At 36.0% G+C, this 17,566-nt stretch overlaps 1 protein-coding gene across 7 annotated transcripts in view; it reads left to right on the top strand.

Moving 5' to 3' along the window:
- The window catches only part of LOC144446800 (putative JmjC domain-containing histone demethylation protein 2C), a 98,705-nt gene that overhangs the window by 67,186 nt on the left and 13,953 nt on the right, over positions 1-17,566 (top strand). For 5 of the 7 annotated variants that reach the window (XM_078136636.1, XM_078136637.1, XM_078136635.1 and 2 more), the window contains 5 exons: positions 6,441-6,644; positions 10,235-10,316; positions 12,842-12,936; positions 14,302-14,461; positions 15,172-17,501. In XM_078136636.1, the coding sequence (XP_077992762.1) occupies positions 6,441-6,644; positions 10,235-10,316; positions 12,842-12,936; positions 14,302-14,461; positions 15,172-17,501 (2,871 nt within the window). Of the gene's footprint in view, positions 1-2,181; positions 2,251-5,893; positions 5,962-6,440; positions 6,645-10,234; positions 10,317-12,841; positions 12,937-14,301; positions 14,462-15,171; positions 17,502-17,566 lie in introns of those variants that run through there. The other 2 variants (XM_078136639.1, XM_078136641.1) reach the window with 2 other exon arrangements.

The raw sequence follows: 17,566 nt of genomic DNA, 5'->3' as shown, positions 1-17,566 counted from the left end.
GCTTTTTTTCAGACATGCGTGTTGAAAATACCAACTGTGCATTGTTCTTTTGAGTACAGTAAACACATTTTGCATCTTTTGGATTTAGGCCAGCTGTGGTTGTGTGTGATTTATGTGGAGATTTATGTGTTGTAGTGTACAAAAAACTTCCTGTATGTCTAAGACTAAAGTGAATACAGCAGTGCAGTCTGTGTTATCATCATCATACAATGTGTCCCATTACAGATTACGTTATTGTACAACTGTGTAGTAGGTCTTACATGTAAATATACCACATCCTTCTCATAAGAAGGTATCAAGGATTTCATTGCTCTGTGGCGGTTTCTCACACATTCCATAGTGATGCCATCATCATTTATATACATTGTCCACTCACCAACAACTACTCATGTGGCCACATGGGTAAATATTTTCTACTCAGTTTGGACCTAATTCCTTTGTTCGGGCAATTTGGGGAGTGGCCGTTGTGATATCTCAATGCTTTCAGTTTGACAGTTATTGATGGTATATGCCACATATACTACCTAAGTCTGTCTGTCAATATTTTCATTTCAAAATGTAACCTGAAAACCGGTATCAATCATCCTTGTCATCAGCACAGATAGAGTTAATTGGGACACAATTGTGACATTGTCCCTTTCCTTCTCTGTTCTGCCAAGCTGTTATCAAAGAATTTATGCCATTTTGAAATCTATACAGCAAAAATGGACGCAATCATGTGTCAACGATAATAGTGTTTTTCCTTATGCTTGGGAACCTGGATGAGGGGTAAAACATGCATATGACTTCTGCACAGTGGCTTGTACCATAATATTGGTGGGATCTGTGATAAAATGACTGGGGGAGGTAAAATGACTGGAGAACTAAGGACTCATGGTAGGGAGGGGGACTTCTCGTTTTTCTTTTTTTTTAAATTTTGACGAAATATTGAAAGAAATAATAAGCTTACTAAAAGATGGAAAATAATGACATGATGTTATATGAACAAAATGTAGTTGAGAGGATTTATTACATGGTACACACATTCCATTTTGGCTGTCTGATGTAGAGGTCATGTGATGTGGATTGATAAAGAGGTAACTAACTCTACATAATGATTCATTATGAAACCAAGGACACAGTCATTATAGACTAGCCTATCATGTACGTTCACTTTGTAGTTGTGGTATCTAAAACTAATGTCAATATTCTGATATTACTTAATTACACATTTTTTTCTTCCCACAATGGCTACTCCTATATTTTTTTATACTTCAAAGGAACCTTTTATCTACCAGTCAGACGTGAGCATTGATTTATTAGTCGACAGATGTATTTTGTCATGCCCCCATTTCAGTCAACTATGCTAAGACCTCTGTTTATAGAACTCACAATATTCAGCTGATGGCGAGGAAAAAAATGTTAAGAATTAGGAAACAGCAATATTAGCACACTTGTGTCTGTATAATTTTAATGTCGACGTTGAGTTGTAAAATTGACATCTGTATTGTGCAACAATAACAACAACAACAACAACAACAAAAAACGAACTACTGGAAAGATTTGAGTTTATTTGCATGTGAATACAAGGCATGCACTAGTTGCATGGAACTAGGACGTGCCAGGTCATTAGAGTTAGGAACAATTAAAGTGATTGGCTTAGAGGCACACAATATCAAATACCCTTATAGTGGCAGAAATTCAATGACTGGGAGACCAGACTACTTTGTAGATGAATAGAGAGGAATTTATCCCCAAGGACAAAAGTAACAGAATGAATGGTAAATTACACTATTTTAGACAAAGAAAGGTGATATGTCCAACCAGTGTGAAAATGTGTGTTCTTACATCATAAGTTGTACATCATTTCTCACGTTGAGAAAAGTGATAATTTATTTACCCTTGATTCGTATGATAAATCTGATAGTAACTGTAGTTTTATTTTTATCATGGTTTTATTGTGTAATCTTCATTGTATTGTGATTAACACAAGTATTGAAAAGAGATTAAACTGTAAATGCACTATTGTATGGTCAGTGACCTGACTTTGATTCTTTAAGTCTGGTTGCTATGTTGTAGTCAGCTTAAAACTGTACTGACGTCATTGCAAGCATTACTCACTGCATTGGTAGGCTGTCTCTGTGAAAACATGCACAAAAGAGACGCGATCACGTCACTAACAACATTTACATGTGCTTTCACGTTTTGAATCACCTCATACTTGTTTAAAGTGTGTAGCAGTTCCAACATTACAATGGACTGAACTCACAGGTAATTGATTTACTGCTGTTTCAATAATTGCATTTCAACTACTGAAACCATCACCAAAATCTTTCGGAAATATTGACTGTGTTGATATTTTTAGCAGTAATATAGCAACTTTCTGTAGTATAGATTTCCAATATGTATATAATTATGTAATATTAGTATATGTGTGTGTGTGTGTGTGTGTGTGTATGTGTGTATATATATATACATACATATATATATATTGCCACAGGATCAATTCACAGTGATTTGTACAGTTTACACAGAGTAGATAACAATGTGCCAAATTGTCTGAAATTTGAAGCATGTCTTTTGAGTAATGGTGGATCGTTGCTATTTCAACTGTGTGAGCTATTCCATCTATTAATGGAACACTGAAATGTGATATAGTCTAAGGGTTTCATTTCAAAGTATGACAGCAGCTGTTTACGAGGTAAAATCCCAGTCAGTAATCTATCCCAGCTAGCCAAGGTCAGGTTATTTACAAGTACAATCCACTTTGATATGTAGTGTATTTTGAAATGTCACTGCCTTGGTTTATTTTTGGAAACACAAGAGTGAAATAGTACATTTTAAGACCTGGTAGTCCGAAGGTTGTAAATCATCTGCACTGTCTTTTTCTTTCTGCTATCTCTTACATAAATTCATGCAGCTGATAATTGTTTGTCTAGAAAAAATCTATGGAGATGTTCAATTTTAAGGTTTTGTGAGAGACAAGAATCTCTGTTCTTTATAATAGACACTGTGGTATACCCCAAGACATACCATTGTTGACCAGACTTTGTTAAAGAAATGACAGCATGCTCTATTTCATGTGAGTCTGTACAGCACAGTACTAACATAGTCTGCATACCAAATAGAGATGTTTCTTCCTATTGAACAGTACCGTGACCTACCACATGGGTGTTTTTATCTGTCGAGTAGCCCGTCGTCGTTGTCGAGTCTAACATGCCAAGCTTTTGCTATGCCATCAATGGGCCCAGCATTACAGAACAACACCTTTGTGTTGGTAGACAAAACCGGGTCAGGGGAAGGCCAGGGCACTGACCTACAGTCATTTATTAATGTACTTGTTGGCACGACTCACATGTCTAAGATCATACGGTATGTATGGTAACCGGGGCAATGATCGAGATCTGTGTTCAAAGGTTTCCATTGGTATACTGTATAGTTCATGGTCATACTCCTGAACTTAAAAATGGGTTTTTAAAATGACCCCACCTGAGGCTCTTTTTGGCTGTTTTGATACAGTTTAGATGTTCTAAAATCAATCAGATTATCTATTTGTTAAAACACATAGGATATTTGTTTGTTTGTTTGTTTGTTTTTTCCAGTACAACTCCCCCCCCCCCCCTTGTATTTCAAAATTGAAAAAAAGATAATTAACCAAATGAGAAAGGAACTGTAGTGCACATCGTGATCCCCCAGGAAGACTGATAACATGGATGTAAATTAGTTGTGTTGAATACCTATTTCTGTGAAATGGTCCATAAGCGATAAAAAGTCTAGTCGGTGTATCAGTATACAATCTCTGTCATGTTATTAATAAATCATTGATATATCATTAGATGATAGTGGCCTGTTTATAGGGAATGATCAATTGCCTGTGACTCGTGATGTAATGGTGATTGATACCTATGCCACGTTTGCAGCATACGTGATACTCATATTGACCGCATTTCCAAACTTTGTGAGATGTTGAACAGTCCAAATTCCAATCAATGATCAATTACTATGACCAGTTGATGACTTGTAGATATTTGTGCCACGTTTTACAGCATACTTGTGTCGACATTGCCCTATTTCTAAAGTTTCATGGTTGGAATTGTCCAAATGCCAATCACTGACTCAGCTCGCTTGCTTTCTTTCTATTGGGAACTCGAAGCAGCCTCTTGAAATCAAGACTGGAGGTCACTGCTACTACTCTGGCAATCAAGGTCTCGATTACACAAATTGAAAGTATTGTTGAGATATTTTGATGTAAGATATTGAGTGGACATTTGTTTAGTTGTCTGGTTTGTGATGACAGCGGTGGTGATCTTGCAGTGTACTTTTTGGGGGATTTCCATGTTTACACTATCTTGATTGCAGGGTGATTAGATTCAAACAAGAGAGGATTCACTATGTTATCCACATGTGTAATCTACGACATTGAGCAATAGTTTTAGTTTTGTATCTATCTTAGTAAACTGAGACCGGGATTACCAGAGTAGTAGGAATTGAAGTATGTATATAGTATGGTACCTAGGGTATTTCACTGCAAACCATTAGCCATATCATGCAATGATCAAGTTACATGTTTATTCTGTCATGTCTAACTACATGTGGTTTACTGGTGATCAGTCATTACAGTTCAGTCATTGTGAGTGAGTGCACGACTATGTTTATATTAACCCTTATGTGATGTCATCAAATCCGGGTGATAAACCATGCATCATTTGAGATTTAGTTTGCCGATACATTGCCTATCCTACCGGCAATGTCATGAATTTCTAATGTTGAAGTAGATGTTTGAAATACCTCATTTATAACCAGATCTGATATCATATGCTATTGCCAATAGGCAGAAGTCAGTTCCGGAAACGCTTGCTGACGTTATACAAATGTAGTATTAAAAATAACTGACTTAAATTGTACTACATTAGTGTCTTACCGGCTATTTTTTTACATTCTCAGTTTCTTAGTCATATATTGTAAGCAAATTCTTAGTCACTAGTCTCATTTTTGCTATAATATTCTTTAAATTTACGTTATGCTTTACTTAGTATGAAAGATTTTATTTCAAAGAAAACAATTTAAAACAAAAATAATATTTACCTAGTGTATAATAATATATAGCTCCCCCACACAGGAAGGAATGAGTCATTTAATTTTTGCCTAAAATACAACAATATACCCCTATATGTGTATATTTGTCAGCTGTGCACGCTATATGTTGTCTTTGTAAGGTACCTGCCCCCAGTGGGTGTTTAACGCTAGATTTAACAGCCAGGTACATACAAATGGATTGGAACAGCTCTTAATTAGTGTATGAAATAGAGCAATTCCCAGTTCGGTCAAAACATTTTTCATGGCCAACATTTTGAACATTTCTGGTTGTCTTTAATCATGAATTGCACTAAAACAGTCAATATGTCTATGTAACTATATGAATTAGTAGCCCTTGGTGTTCATTTAGCGTTGTTGAAAACTTGGTGATGTTGTTGCCAAGTGATCCATCATCCGTAACGGTAAACATTGAATACATTTTGTGCGATTCTCCTTTCATAAGCATCAACTAATCTGATACACCCACGCTGCATGGCACCTCGCCTCCTGTATCTGTTTACTTGATGTATTTTTATCATTAATAATTTTGAAAGTATGCAATGTTGTCACTGATGTAATATGTCTGGATCAGTCTTGCATTGAGTCACACACAGTATTATTGATGGGTTATGGAAATAAGATCACTCCCGATTAAGTCAATTTGTATTCAGGCCTCGTACAATGCAGCCGACACGTTAATGGATGTCATGAATATCTACTGGCGTTGCCATAGCGATCTCCTTGAAATGGAAAATTGGCATCTAGTGTATGTATTAGTGTATGTATTACGCATGAGAAAGGATATTTTATCTATTGGCCAATGAACTCGTGATTACCGCAGCGACATTGTAAGGTTTATCTAGAGAAATCTTTTAAGAGAAACAGAGTGAGCGATGTTTGAATAATGTAAGATGTTATATTTGGCACTGTTTTTTTTTCAAGTCTTTGTGTTTTTGAAATGAATCTGGGTCACTACCTTTGTCACGATGCAAATAACTATGTACTTATTTAATGTTTTCACGTCCATTTATTCAATTTCGAATAGGATTGATATTATCATCACCATTGGGTATTTGGCAATTTGGTTGCATTTGATGAAATTTATTAGTTCTTGTATTCTTCTCGATGACCTCAAATGTGCTTTCAGAATTAGACGTTAGAACAGCGATGTTGGATTTTTTGCCGATATTAATCCCATACCTTTACTATCTGTCTGTTCATATTTCACTTCAATTTGTTAGGTACGTGCGACTCATTAATTTCCTGTCTTGGTGTTCAGTCAAGCATACCTTCTGACTCGGACTTATTATATTGCTTTTGGACATTTATGTATAGTTATCAAGTCAGTCATTTTTGTATTTTTTTTTTTTTTTTTGATATTACAGGACGATGATGATGGCCTTCAGCCAGCTTTGAGATATGACGAAGTGAGGGACGAGGTGAATAACTGGACACATAATCAAAAAGTACAGCAGATTTTGATGAAAGCACCCTATTCGCTGACTGGTTATCGCGTTCAAGTATACCGATTAGATTCACGAACACAGTGGTTCTCAGCAGTTATTACAGGTCATGATCTTTTAAGCAGGGTAAGTAGTTTATCGTTCAAGTGTGGATGATCTTGATGTGCCATGATGCTGTCTTTCTTACTCGTAGTAGACAATTCAAGTATGGATGATGTTGATGTGCAGCTTGGCCAAGTAGTTGTAGACCAGATTTTAACTCGAAATACTTGAAGTCTCGAGAGTTTCAAATCTACTCCGTAGTACACTCTGTATTACACTGCGTCTCAGAAACAGTTATTAGTGACAATCATGGGTACAGTACTTTCTGTAATGAAATCTATCCATTTAGAGGTCACAGTATGGATTGATTTGGCATTCAAAAATCCAGAAATTGATATAATGGCGTACTGCTTTCCAATAAGTGGATAATGTACTATGGTTAGAATCACAGGTAAATGTAATCAGGAAAGTGTTTTCAAGGGCACAGTTTAGTCATTATCATGACAAAAAGGAAATGCATTAACAAAGGGATCCTTATTTCAAGGCCATGGCTAATAAATATTGGATACTCACAGATACATATCATTTCCTCAAGAGTATTTGATAGATTTTACATTGTTACTGTTTAGTATTCATCTAGTGCCTCTCAGTGACATTTGTTTCAACTGAGAAATATTACTTTTGCTTTTTGTGTAATTAATTTTGATCTGCAAGATGTCCTCCAGTGTTTATACAGCCAGTCATTATGGAGATAAATCAAGTTAGGCGTAGGTTCAAACAGGGACAGATATTACAAATACTATTACTGCATGAAATAAATAACTCACTTACGAGGAGTTCAAATTTTAATATAAGACAGATTGTGGCTAGTTTACTTTGATTTCTGTCATTCCTAAAGATTTTCAGAAAAAAAAATTATTTTAGCTATCTGGATTTGAATTGTCCTTATATATGAAATGAGCATGGTGATGAAATTGACGGAACATTCAAAATGTACTGAGATAGACATGATTTTGAATTATACCTCAGAGACTTAGCTTATCTGGCTATATAATTAATGACACTGTCAAGATCTGGATTTCTTTGGAATCGGATATTATTTATACTGATAGCTAGATGACTGCGTCATTGTACTAAAAATGATGGATGACAAAAGAGTAGACATTTTTGTGGCAGTTTCCATTTCTAGGCTTCATCCTAACATAAATAATTAATAGCATGTTAATAGTGAAATGATTGGAAATGTCAATTCATACATTATTACATGTGTGCAGTCGAGACAGAGATTATTATCCTCGCACTACACTAATCATAGAATTCCACAGAGATATAATGTTTCCTCCATCATGGATAATCTGCAAATAGACATTAGATTAGTAGAGACAAAAAAAAAGTCCTCTGGCTGTACTCTGTAGGGTTTTAGCAATGTCATCACAGCTCTCATCCATCTTGGGCTAGTTGTTTCATTAATAGGTAATGTATAGACAACCTTGTGAAGCAGACACCGTGTTTCAAGGCCTACGTCATTAGTCTGTACAATGACAGGTTATTTCACCGCTACATGTATTGTCAAATCACCGTTAGTTACACAAATCTATGAATACATGTATACACGATATAACCTATGAATATTAATGAAATGAACACATTGAAATGGGGGATGGGGAGAGGGTAGGGGGCAACAATTGTATTTTTCTTTTCTTTTTCAAAATTTCAGAAATTGTCAGAAATTTATCACACAGGCTTTACTCATATTTGAAATTGGAATTAATTTTGATATTTCATATTTCCAAAAAATATTAAAAATAAATGCTCAAGTAAAGTTACTATTAACTGCAATATGGGTTTGACATGACTAGAGAAAAGCTAGCTAGCTTATACAATATGTGGCATGTGGCAAATTTGATTTTTAAAAAGGGAGATTTTTTTTTTGCTTCCAATAGTGTTGAATGAGATATGAAAATAAAATAATTTCATTGTTAATATGTGATCATAACATGAGAAAATTTGAGAGATTTGGTATTCTGTATGTTTGTACATAAATTGTTTTAGAAAAGTTGATAAAATAGACAAACGATTTTTAAAAATTGGAGTGCGTTAGAGACCATACTGTAGCTTTGAATAATTTGTAATAATACGGTTTAGGCACCACAGGTTAATGTACACCGCAAGATAATAGAGTCATTTATCCAGAAGCTATACTTAGCTGCACGTATATTATTACATTCCATAAAACAGGGCAGTAGAGATTCCAGGCTAATGAATAAAATATATGCTATTTTTATTGAACAAAGAAATGACCATGAAGTATGTAGGGGTTTATCAGGTCAAAGGTCAACCATTGTGTGAAATTTCCAGAAGATCCTGTTCAGAGTAGACACAGGAAAATACTGCATTGATATGTGTATCCCAATATATCAAAGTCGTGACCCCCCCCCCCCCCCTCCTGTATACCTGAAGAATAGATACATATTTGCTGTGAGAGGGCTATCAAAACCTATTTGTCTGGTTTTGTGATAAATTAAGTAATGAGGTTGAAGCTGGCCTGCAGCAGTAACAGTACTGATAGTGTACAGATTAATTTAATTTTGTATTCATCTCATCACGACTGGTAACATGGTAATCAATCAAACACGCGCACACACACACACACACAACACACACACACACACACACACACACACACACACACACACACACACACACACACACACACACACACACACAGAATGTTGACCTGCCAATCACTACATACAGGAAGCTTTTAAAAGCTCTCTTAATAATAATCATCAACTTGGGGTGTACTTTTACCCTCAGATATTTATACTTTAAACTAGTTGGGATTTAATGCATCAGTGACTCTCTTATGAATATATTGTATTGTGGTGTCTGCATGCCTTACACTGGTAGGTCATTGAAAGGCCAGTATAGCTGGCAGCTCACTCCAGTCATGGTGGTCAGTGGTCAGAGGATGTGTCTAGTTTATCAGCAATCACACTGGTATTTGTTTATGTGCACAAACTGTTTCCTGTAATTTACTTGGTTCACTGGTCAGATATTTGGTAACTAGATTAGTTATAGAGTGGGATACATCTATGACAATGCTAGTACTAGTATTTCATAACTAGATAGTTTTTTCACTAAATAACTGTCGTCTTTAACTATGTCTGTTTGCATACCAAATGAGTTACTCATCATCTATCATCTAACAGCTACATAAAACTCTCGCAATATATTCCTAGATATATCATTTCTGATTTTACTGTATGTGGGAGTCCAGGTGATAAACTTATCACTTCTAGAATGTTTGTTATTTTATTGCCCTTTCGCAAAATTAGCCGATATTCTTATTGAACAGTAAAAACATATGAGTTTGCACTACATCATACAGATGATTTACAATTAAGCAATTGTCCCTAGAGGGTGGTAGTACAAATTGCCTTGCACTGTGGTAACATTTCAGAGAGGTGCAGGTGGTTAATCACATTCACTCGTTCATCATCATTATCATTGTATGATTACCATGGTAATGCATTACAGTGACATAGTATGATTACCATGGTAACCCCATTATAGTGATATCATCGAGATTGTCGCCATCACCATTATATACTGTTGTTTATCATCATTGATGTATTAAATTGTCTCTATTTTTGGTGATATTATTTTTGTAGGATCTGCAGGTCATGGATGATACAGTACTAGAAAGCCACTCTGAAAACCCAGCTCATGTTCAGATGATGTTCCTAGATGATGGTATGTTTTTCATTACAAGCTCAGTGCTCTCTCCCCAATATTGAAACCAAGCATGGTGGATAATCTGCATATTATTATTAATGTGCATATTATTAGCAGAATAATTTACATATACTTTACATATCTCCAACATGAAGCTAATACTCTGACAAACTGCATCTTCCTTTCGTTGTTACTGTTTGAAAACATCAACTTATTATTCGACTACACCTATGATAATATAATGCTTTGTGAAATATATTGTAATGACAAAAGTAGAGAGAATTAGATATTATTCCCCCGATAAGTTTCTTCATTCAGCCAAGGGAAATACGAGTGACCTGAGAGGCCCTTGTCAATATGAGTCGTCAGACGAGTTGTGACAACCCTTAGGTCACGAGTTTTTTTGGACTGAATGAAGTAAAATATTCGGGTATATTATAATTATACCATTGGCAGTAATATTTTTAAAAATCAGGAAAAGTAATGGCAATTTTGAGCGTTTTGAATCTTATTTTGTGCACAGCGTAGACGTAGACAGATGTTGTCGTGACACAAAAATTTACATACCATATTTTTTGTTGAACTTGGCTCGTGCATGGTATAAGAAATTTTAGATGTCAAAAAATTTAATATGTTCAGTCGAAAATTGCATATCTCATCTGTTTGTATAACTGCCTTTGTTGATTTATGACGTGCAAAAAAAAATGATGAGTTTATTGAGGGAACATTTCTATAATAATGTTGGTAACATCCGTTTTATGCATCAATATTAGTTGATTATATAGTTGCGTTGCGTGTAACATTTATTGCACAGATGGCTAAGAAGACAAAAAGAAAACAGGTTTATTATGTTACATATTCACTGGTAGTCATATGGGAGTTATCAATCATTTATACGCTAATGGTATGTCTCAGCTGTCTAGAGATTATTATACCATGTATTAGTCAGGTTCAGCAAAAAATATGGAATATATATTCTGGTCATTCTACGTCACGACAATGCGCATCTATGTCATGACAACATGTGTGTACATCATTGGTTCTTCTGTGTTTGAAATATGAGTCAAAAAGTTCAAAATTGCCATTATTTTCCAGATTTTTTTTTTATATTACTAGTGATGGTAAAATTTTATTATTTCCCGAAATCTGTCTTCATTCAGCCGGAAAATACTCATGACCTAAGGGTTTGTAACTACTTGTCTAGCAACTCATAGTGACCCCTTAGGTCACTCATATGGCCGAACAAATAAAAATATTGGGGAGTAATAACTGATGACATCGTATACAGTACATTTTTTTCTTGTAGTGTCATATTTGTTCATTTCATGATTTTAAGATTTATTGAGCGTAACTGTCCTCAGATTAAATCTAGCATAAATACTGAAACATGACATGTTTGTTTGATTTGATTTAGAGTAGGTATTGTGTACACTATATGAGGGTTGTAGGAATTAATAGGATTATTGTGTTCATATACATACTTTATTAGGTGTGACTCATTACATTGCACTATACTACATTACATTCCAGTTGATCACAATACATTACAGTACAGTACATTGCACAATACTACATTACATTACATTACATTACAGGACAGTACATTGCACTATACTACAGTACAGTACAGTTGATCACAATACATTACATGACATCAACTACGTAATACATTACATTGCATTGCATTGCATTAATTTACATTGCAGTATGTTACGTCACATTATAGTACATGACATGACATCAGCTACATTGCATCACATTACATGAATGACATGACATGACATGACATCAACGACATCACATCACATCACATCACATCACACCACACCACACCACACCACACCACACCACACCACATCACATCACATCACATCACATCACACTAGAATGGTTCTTAAAATATCCTTAGAAAAAGAAATGGGTTTAGTTAATTAAATGATGAATTGTGTTACCTTTTAATTTTCCCAAAGACTCTATGTATTAAACCAACCAAAATATACAAATACACAAATGTAGTTGTGTACCAGAATTGGTATTACCTATAACATTGGAAGATGTCAACTATCAACGAGTAAAGTTAAAATAAAGATATGGTATTGAATAAATAATGTATGTCACAGCTTGACATTCATGTATGTTAGACTATAAATTAAGACATTATTAGTACAGGCATATATTTACTATTGCTTGAGGCAACCATATTGTGTTTGCATGGTTTAGAATTCGTTTGAAATAACAGTGACGCCTGAAAGGCTAGATTGAAGAAAGAATTCATAAAGTGTGATGGGTTGTTTATAGTGTCCTCACCTCCATAATAGGTGTGGATGTTATCAGGAAATATTATTAGTCGTAGTACCATATGTTGGTTCATCTCTTTTATATGTTAATCTGTATCCGGGGGGAATGTCACGCCACGTCTACGGTCCACTGACACTCTGTCACCTCATCCCAAAAATATATGTCATTTAAATAATTTACATATATATCTACTTTGCACCTGCTCCTTATTGAAATGTTTCTGGGTTTGTCTGTTTTTATTTCAGTTGTCAATTCATTATTAAAAGGTGAAAACGTTGGAATAACGTCAAGGAGACGAACTTTGACATCCTCATCATCCAATACACAGAATACATCATCTGTAAGTATTTAAATTATTTGATTGAGATAGATGAAATAAGTGGCATGCCAGCAGGAAATCTGTGGCTGGATAATGATGAGAAATCACGTTGGTATGATTCACTGAGAAGGTATAGAGTTTAAAGCTTGCAAATATCGGACTAGACTGGAAGCTTCGTTGTTGTCTACACCCCTGGCTGCAGTACCTGTAACTGGAATGCTTTTTTGTAAACATTTTGTTAGATGAGTTCCTGTATCTGTATCTTAGACTTGTGTACAAGCACCAATACTGGTTGTCGTGTATGTAATCAAGGGTCATGTGTGGGCCAATACAATCAAAGTACTAAGGAGCCCCTGGTGTTGATAGCATTCAGTGCAGTTTTGAAGGCTTGTATGTTGGGTGCACAGCGAACTTCTTGAGGTAGCGCATTCCATAGTGGCAGCGTTTTGAGGTATAATGAATGCCGATAACAGTCTTTAATTGTGGTTATCACTTTTGTATTTATGAATGCCTGATTGCCTGGTATGTATTGAACGTGAAGTATGTGATGACTGAAGGTATTTGGTAATGTTGTTTGGTGTGAATCCATATATCGTACACCTTGAACAGTATTCAATCACCTTTGGATGAATGTATTTGTACAGCAGTACATGTATACACATAGTATGGTGCAATATATCCAATCAAATTGATTTGTTGGTCTGCACCCAAAAAGTATTCCCCCAATGTATCACTCACTATTTCAACTTATTACCATACTACTTATAGATAAAATGGAACTCCAGTTGACATGTACAATATCTAATTATTGGTATTTTAACAATTTTCAGCGAATATATTGTTGGTTGTCTGATCAACAAAATAATACCCCAGTTATAAGAAGTGCAGCATTAAAGGCCAATTTTGAATTAGGGATTAACATTTAGGTGTGAGAAACGGTTGTTTGGCTACAGATAAAAATAGTTTAAAACAAAAGATTGATCCTGTGTAATCCTCAGACACTAATGAGATGACCCAGGATTGAAAAATAGCCCTTCAATCACGTGTCTTTAGTTAATGGTTAACAGTAATGCCAACAATGATGAACCTATGTCTGATATCGGACAAGAGTTCAAAGCAATTGAATATACTTTGCCAACATGATTGATCACTTGGTTATCTAGTGCAGCATGAAAACCCATAGTAGCTATAACAAAAACAACATTTTCAAAAATTTAGTGTTTTTTTTTATACTTTTTTTAATTATAATATGTTGAGAAGACAAAATGTCATAGTTCAAAGTTGACAATTTTCTGATGGTCACACTTACGGTTAGGTTTTAATTCATAGCAGAGATACGTGTTTAGCTGCCGTTGTCATTAAACTTGTCTTTGTGTTTGCTTGCAGGTCCATTACAGTCGCAGTTCTAGCCGTCAGAGTCAATTACAAAGTCAGAGCCCAAGTCACACTGCAGTGCCAACTTCTAGTCGAAGTAAAAAGAAAAGCAAACAATCAGAGATGAAAAATTTGCAACATCAGGAAATGGAAAAGGAAAAGGAAAAAACAGGTACATGTCATTCAAAGAGTAGAGAACTGATTTTGTTTAGGGGTACACAGTTCAGTTGTAATCTGTGTGTCTTCAGACTTTTTTTCCTATAGTTTGCTCAGATTGGTAGAAAATTTACTTGCTTTTTATCATGTTTTTCTTTTAAATCGATATAAAAATTAAAAGTAAATTTTGCAAACAATGCCTTGAGATCAACAGTGTCATAGTGAAATAATGTTACACTAATGTGCTTTCAAAGCATTGTAATAATTCTGTGACTTTGGACTTTATGCATATTGTGATAAATCAACATGTTTCTACAACCCATAAGGCCAAAGTAAAGCATTTTCTGTATGTACCACTATCATTTATAGCATCCATATCAAGTGTAAAAATATACTGTTTCATTTGCTTATTGATCACATGAGAAAGGCAACATGCTAGGCTTGTAAATAAACCAATTGAAACTGTATACTTTTACACTTGATATGAATGCTATAAACGAGTGTAGCACATAGAGAAAGTGCTTTACTTCAGTGTTACTCTTTGTAATTATTGAAAAAGTAGTGTAGAAATGTATGTATTAGGTACACTGTGTTGGGATCTACGTAGTAGGAGCAGACCGATGACAGAAGAGCAAGACACATACATATCTTACACTCAGTAGAACTGTGTATATCATATACGTAAATGAAACTATTTCAGCCTTCTTACTATCCTTTCTTTAACAGCTAAACCAGAGAAGGAACCCAGGAGTAGGCACAAGAAAGAAAGGAAAAGAAAATCAAGTGAAAGTGTAGGAGATAGCAATGGTAGCAAGACTAGCTCTGCGCCCTCGTCATCATCGTCTTCATCACATAAAAAACAGAAAGTGACTAGTATAGAATCAATGCGACATGAACAGTTGCCATCACAGTCGTTGGTGGCGCCAACATCTCCACAAATAGATTTTTCAGAAACTGAAACAAAACGGGGGGTAAGCTCAAACAGTTCAACATCATCCCAAAGACAGAAATCCCCCGAAAAGACTGTTAAACATAAAAAGTTTCGAAAAAGTCACGAGTCACAGATGCATTCCAAAGATAAAACTACTAGTGAGTTAACAGTTCCTTCAGTGTCCACAGTTTCATCAGCATCGCTCATGGAACAAGAACAATTTAATGCTGTAGAAAAAGTCAAGGAACAGGAACAGTCAGGGGAGAAAAAACATACTCACAGGCATAGAACAAAGTACAAGTCTTTAGGTGATACTGCCAAAGATAAAGGGGAGAAAACAACAAAAGACTCTAAGAAAAGAGCTCAGAGTAGTAGAAGCAAAAGGACTAATGAGGAAAAGTCTAAGAGTAAATCAGAAAAGGGAAAAGATAAAACAAAGAGCAGTACTTCCATACCAGAGACATTGCCTCTCCAAAACAAAGACCGTCCATCCACCCCATTAACTAGCCAACAACATGAAAAAGACAAAGAAGTTGTGCAACAACAACAACAACAACATCAACAGCAGCAACAACAACAACAAATGCAGCAGAAACAACTTCAACAACATCTCCAATTGCAGCAGCAGAAAGAACAAGAGCAACAGCAGCTTGAACATCGACAACAACAGCAGGTTGAACAACAGCAGCAGCAACAGTTTGAACATCGACAACAACAACAACAACAACAGATAGAGCATCGACAACAACAACAAATTGAACATCGACAACAACAACAACAAATTGAACATCGACAACAACAACAAATTGAACATCGACAACAACAACAAATTGAACATCGGCAGCAGCAACAACAACAACAGTTTGAACATCGACAGCAGCAGTTGCAACAACACAATCAGCAAGATGATCAGGAATACAATAATAGCAGTAGAGACTCTTGTCATGATGACAATATTGTCATTATCAAGAGAGAAAGAAATATACATGCTTCCGAGACCGATGATTTTGAAACGGCGTCACCTGCATCCACAATAAGTGCTGGAGCTAGCAGTGTTCTTAGCAAGAGGGAAGAACTTGATTCACAGCAAAAACAACAACAGCCACAGCAACTTAACGAACAAATCCAACAGCAACAGTTCCAACAGTATCAGCTGCAACAACAACATCAACAGCAGCAGCAACAGCTTCAGCAACAGCAACAGAAGCACCAACTACAACAGAAGCAGTTTCAAGAACAGCAATTGATGCTGCAACATGAAGAAGTTGACGAGCATAGTGAAGTGTTGCAACTGCCAACAAGCCAACCTTTAATCAATGAAAGACCTCAATCCAGTGAAAGTTCCAAATCAGAAAGTACAAAATCACAAAATTCCTTGATAGTGGACACAGCTGAACCAATTAAAGTTTACAGAGATCCTAACTTGTCTGACAGTGAAGTCACCAAGGTAGCATCAGTGCAGCATCAGTACGTACATGGTGCAGCACATCCACATGGTCAGCCACGACATGCACCATCACCAACTGTGACAGCTGCTCCACATCCCCCACTACGACCAGGATCAGCTCATAGTACACTGGGAAGCTCTTCAACGACAAGTGCGTTTGCACCTTCGCCTATGCGCCCACTTACACCTCATCAAACTATCCGTCATCCAACCGCAGCTATGTACTCTCCTTCGCCGTTCCTCCAATATCAAGGTGTTGGTCTTGGGGCTGCATACGCACGGTATCCAATGTCAGGCCTTCTCACTCAGCAGGAATTGTTGGCTCACCAGTACAGCACTTGTCAACAGTTACTTGCAGCTCAGAACGTTTTCCATCTACAAGGAATCCAACCCGGCATGTCAACCTCTGAAATACAATCCCTATGGAAGAGACAGTATCCACAAAGGTCATTCCCAACTATGGATGAGGTGGAACATGAACACCTCCGACAACAAGTAGGGCTTCAGCAAAGTCACGAAGCACAAGCAGCAGTACAGAGACATTTTAATGAATCACTCAGGAACTGTCCGAGCACCAGTCATGTGTTAGGTGGACTTGCAGCTGCTGCAGGAGGTTCAATATCTGTACCTGCAACCAAAATGAATACAGACGCACAAAAGAGGGAACTCTCAGAAAAGGTAAGGCGTGTTAGAGACATATTTTATACTACATGACGTGTATGTTTTAGCAAAGCTGAACTGTA

The sequence above is a fragment of the Glandiceps talaboti genome, chromosome 15 (assembly GCF_964340395.1).
Source record: "Glandiceps talaboti chromosome 15, keGlaTala1.1, whole genome shotgun sequence".
Lineage (NCBI taxonomy): Eukaryota > Metazoa > Hemichordata > Enteropneusta > Spengelidae > Glandiceps > Glandiceps talaboti.
Note: the sequence above shows the minus strand (reverse complement) of the source record. Positions and strands in the feature narration are given on the sequence as shown.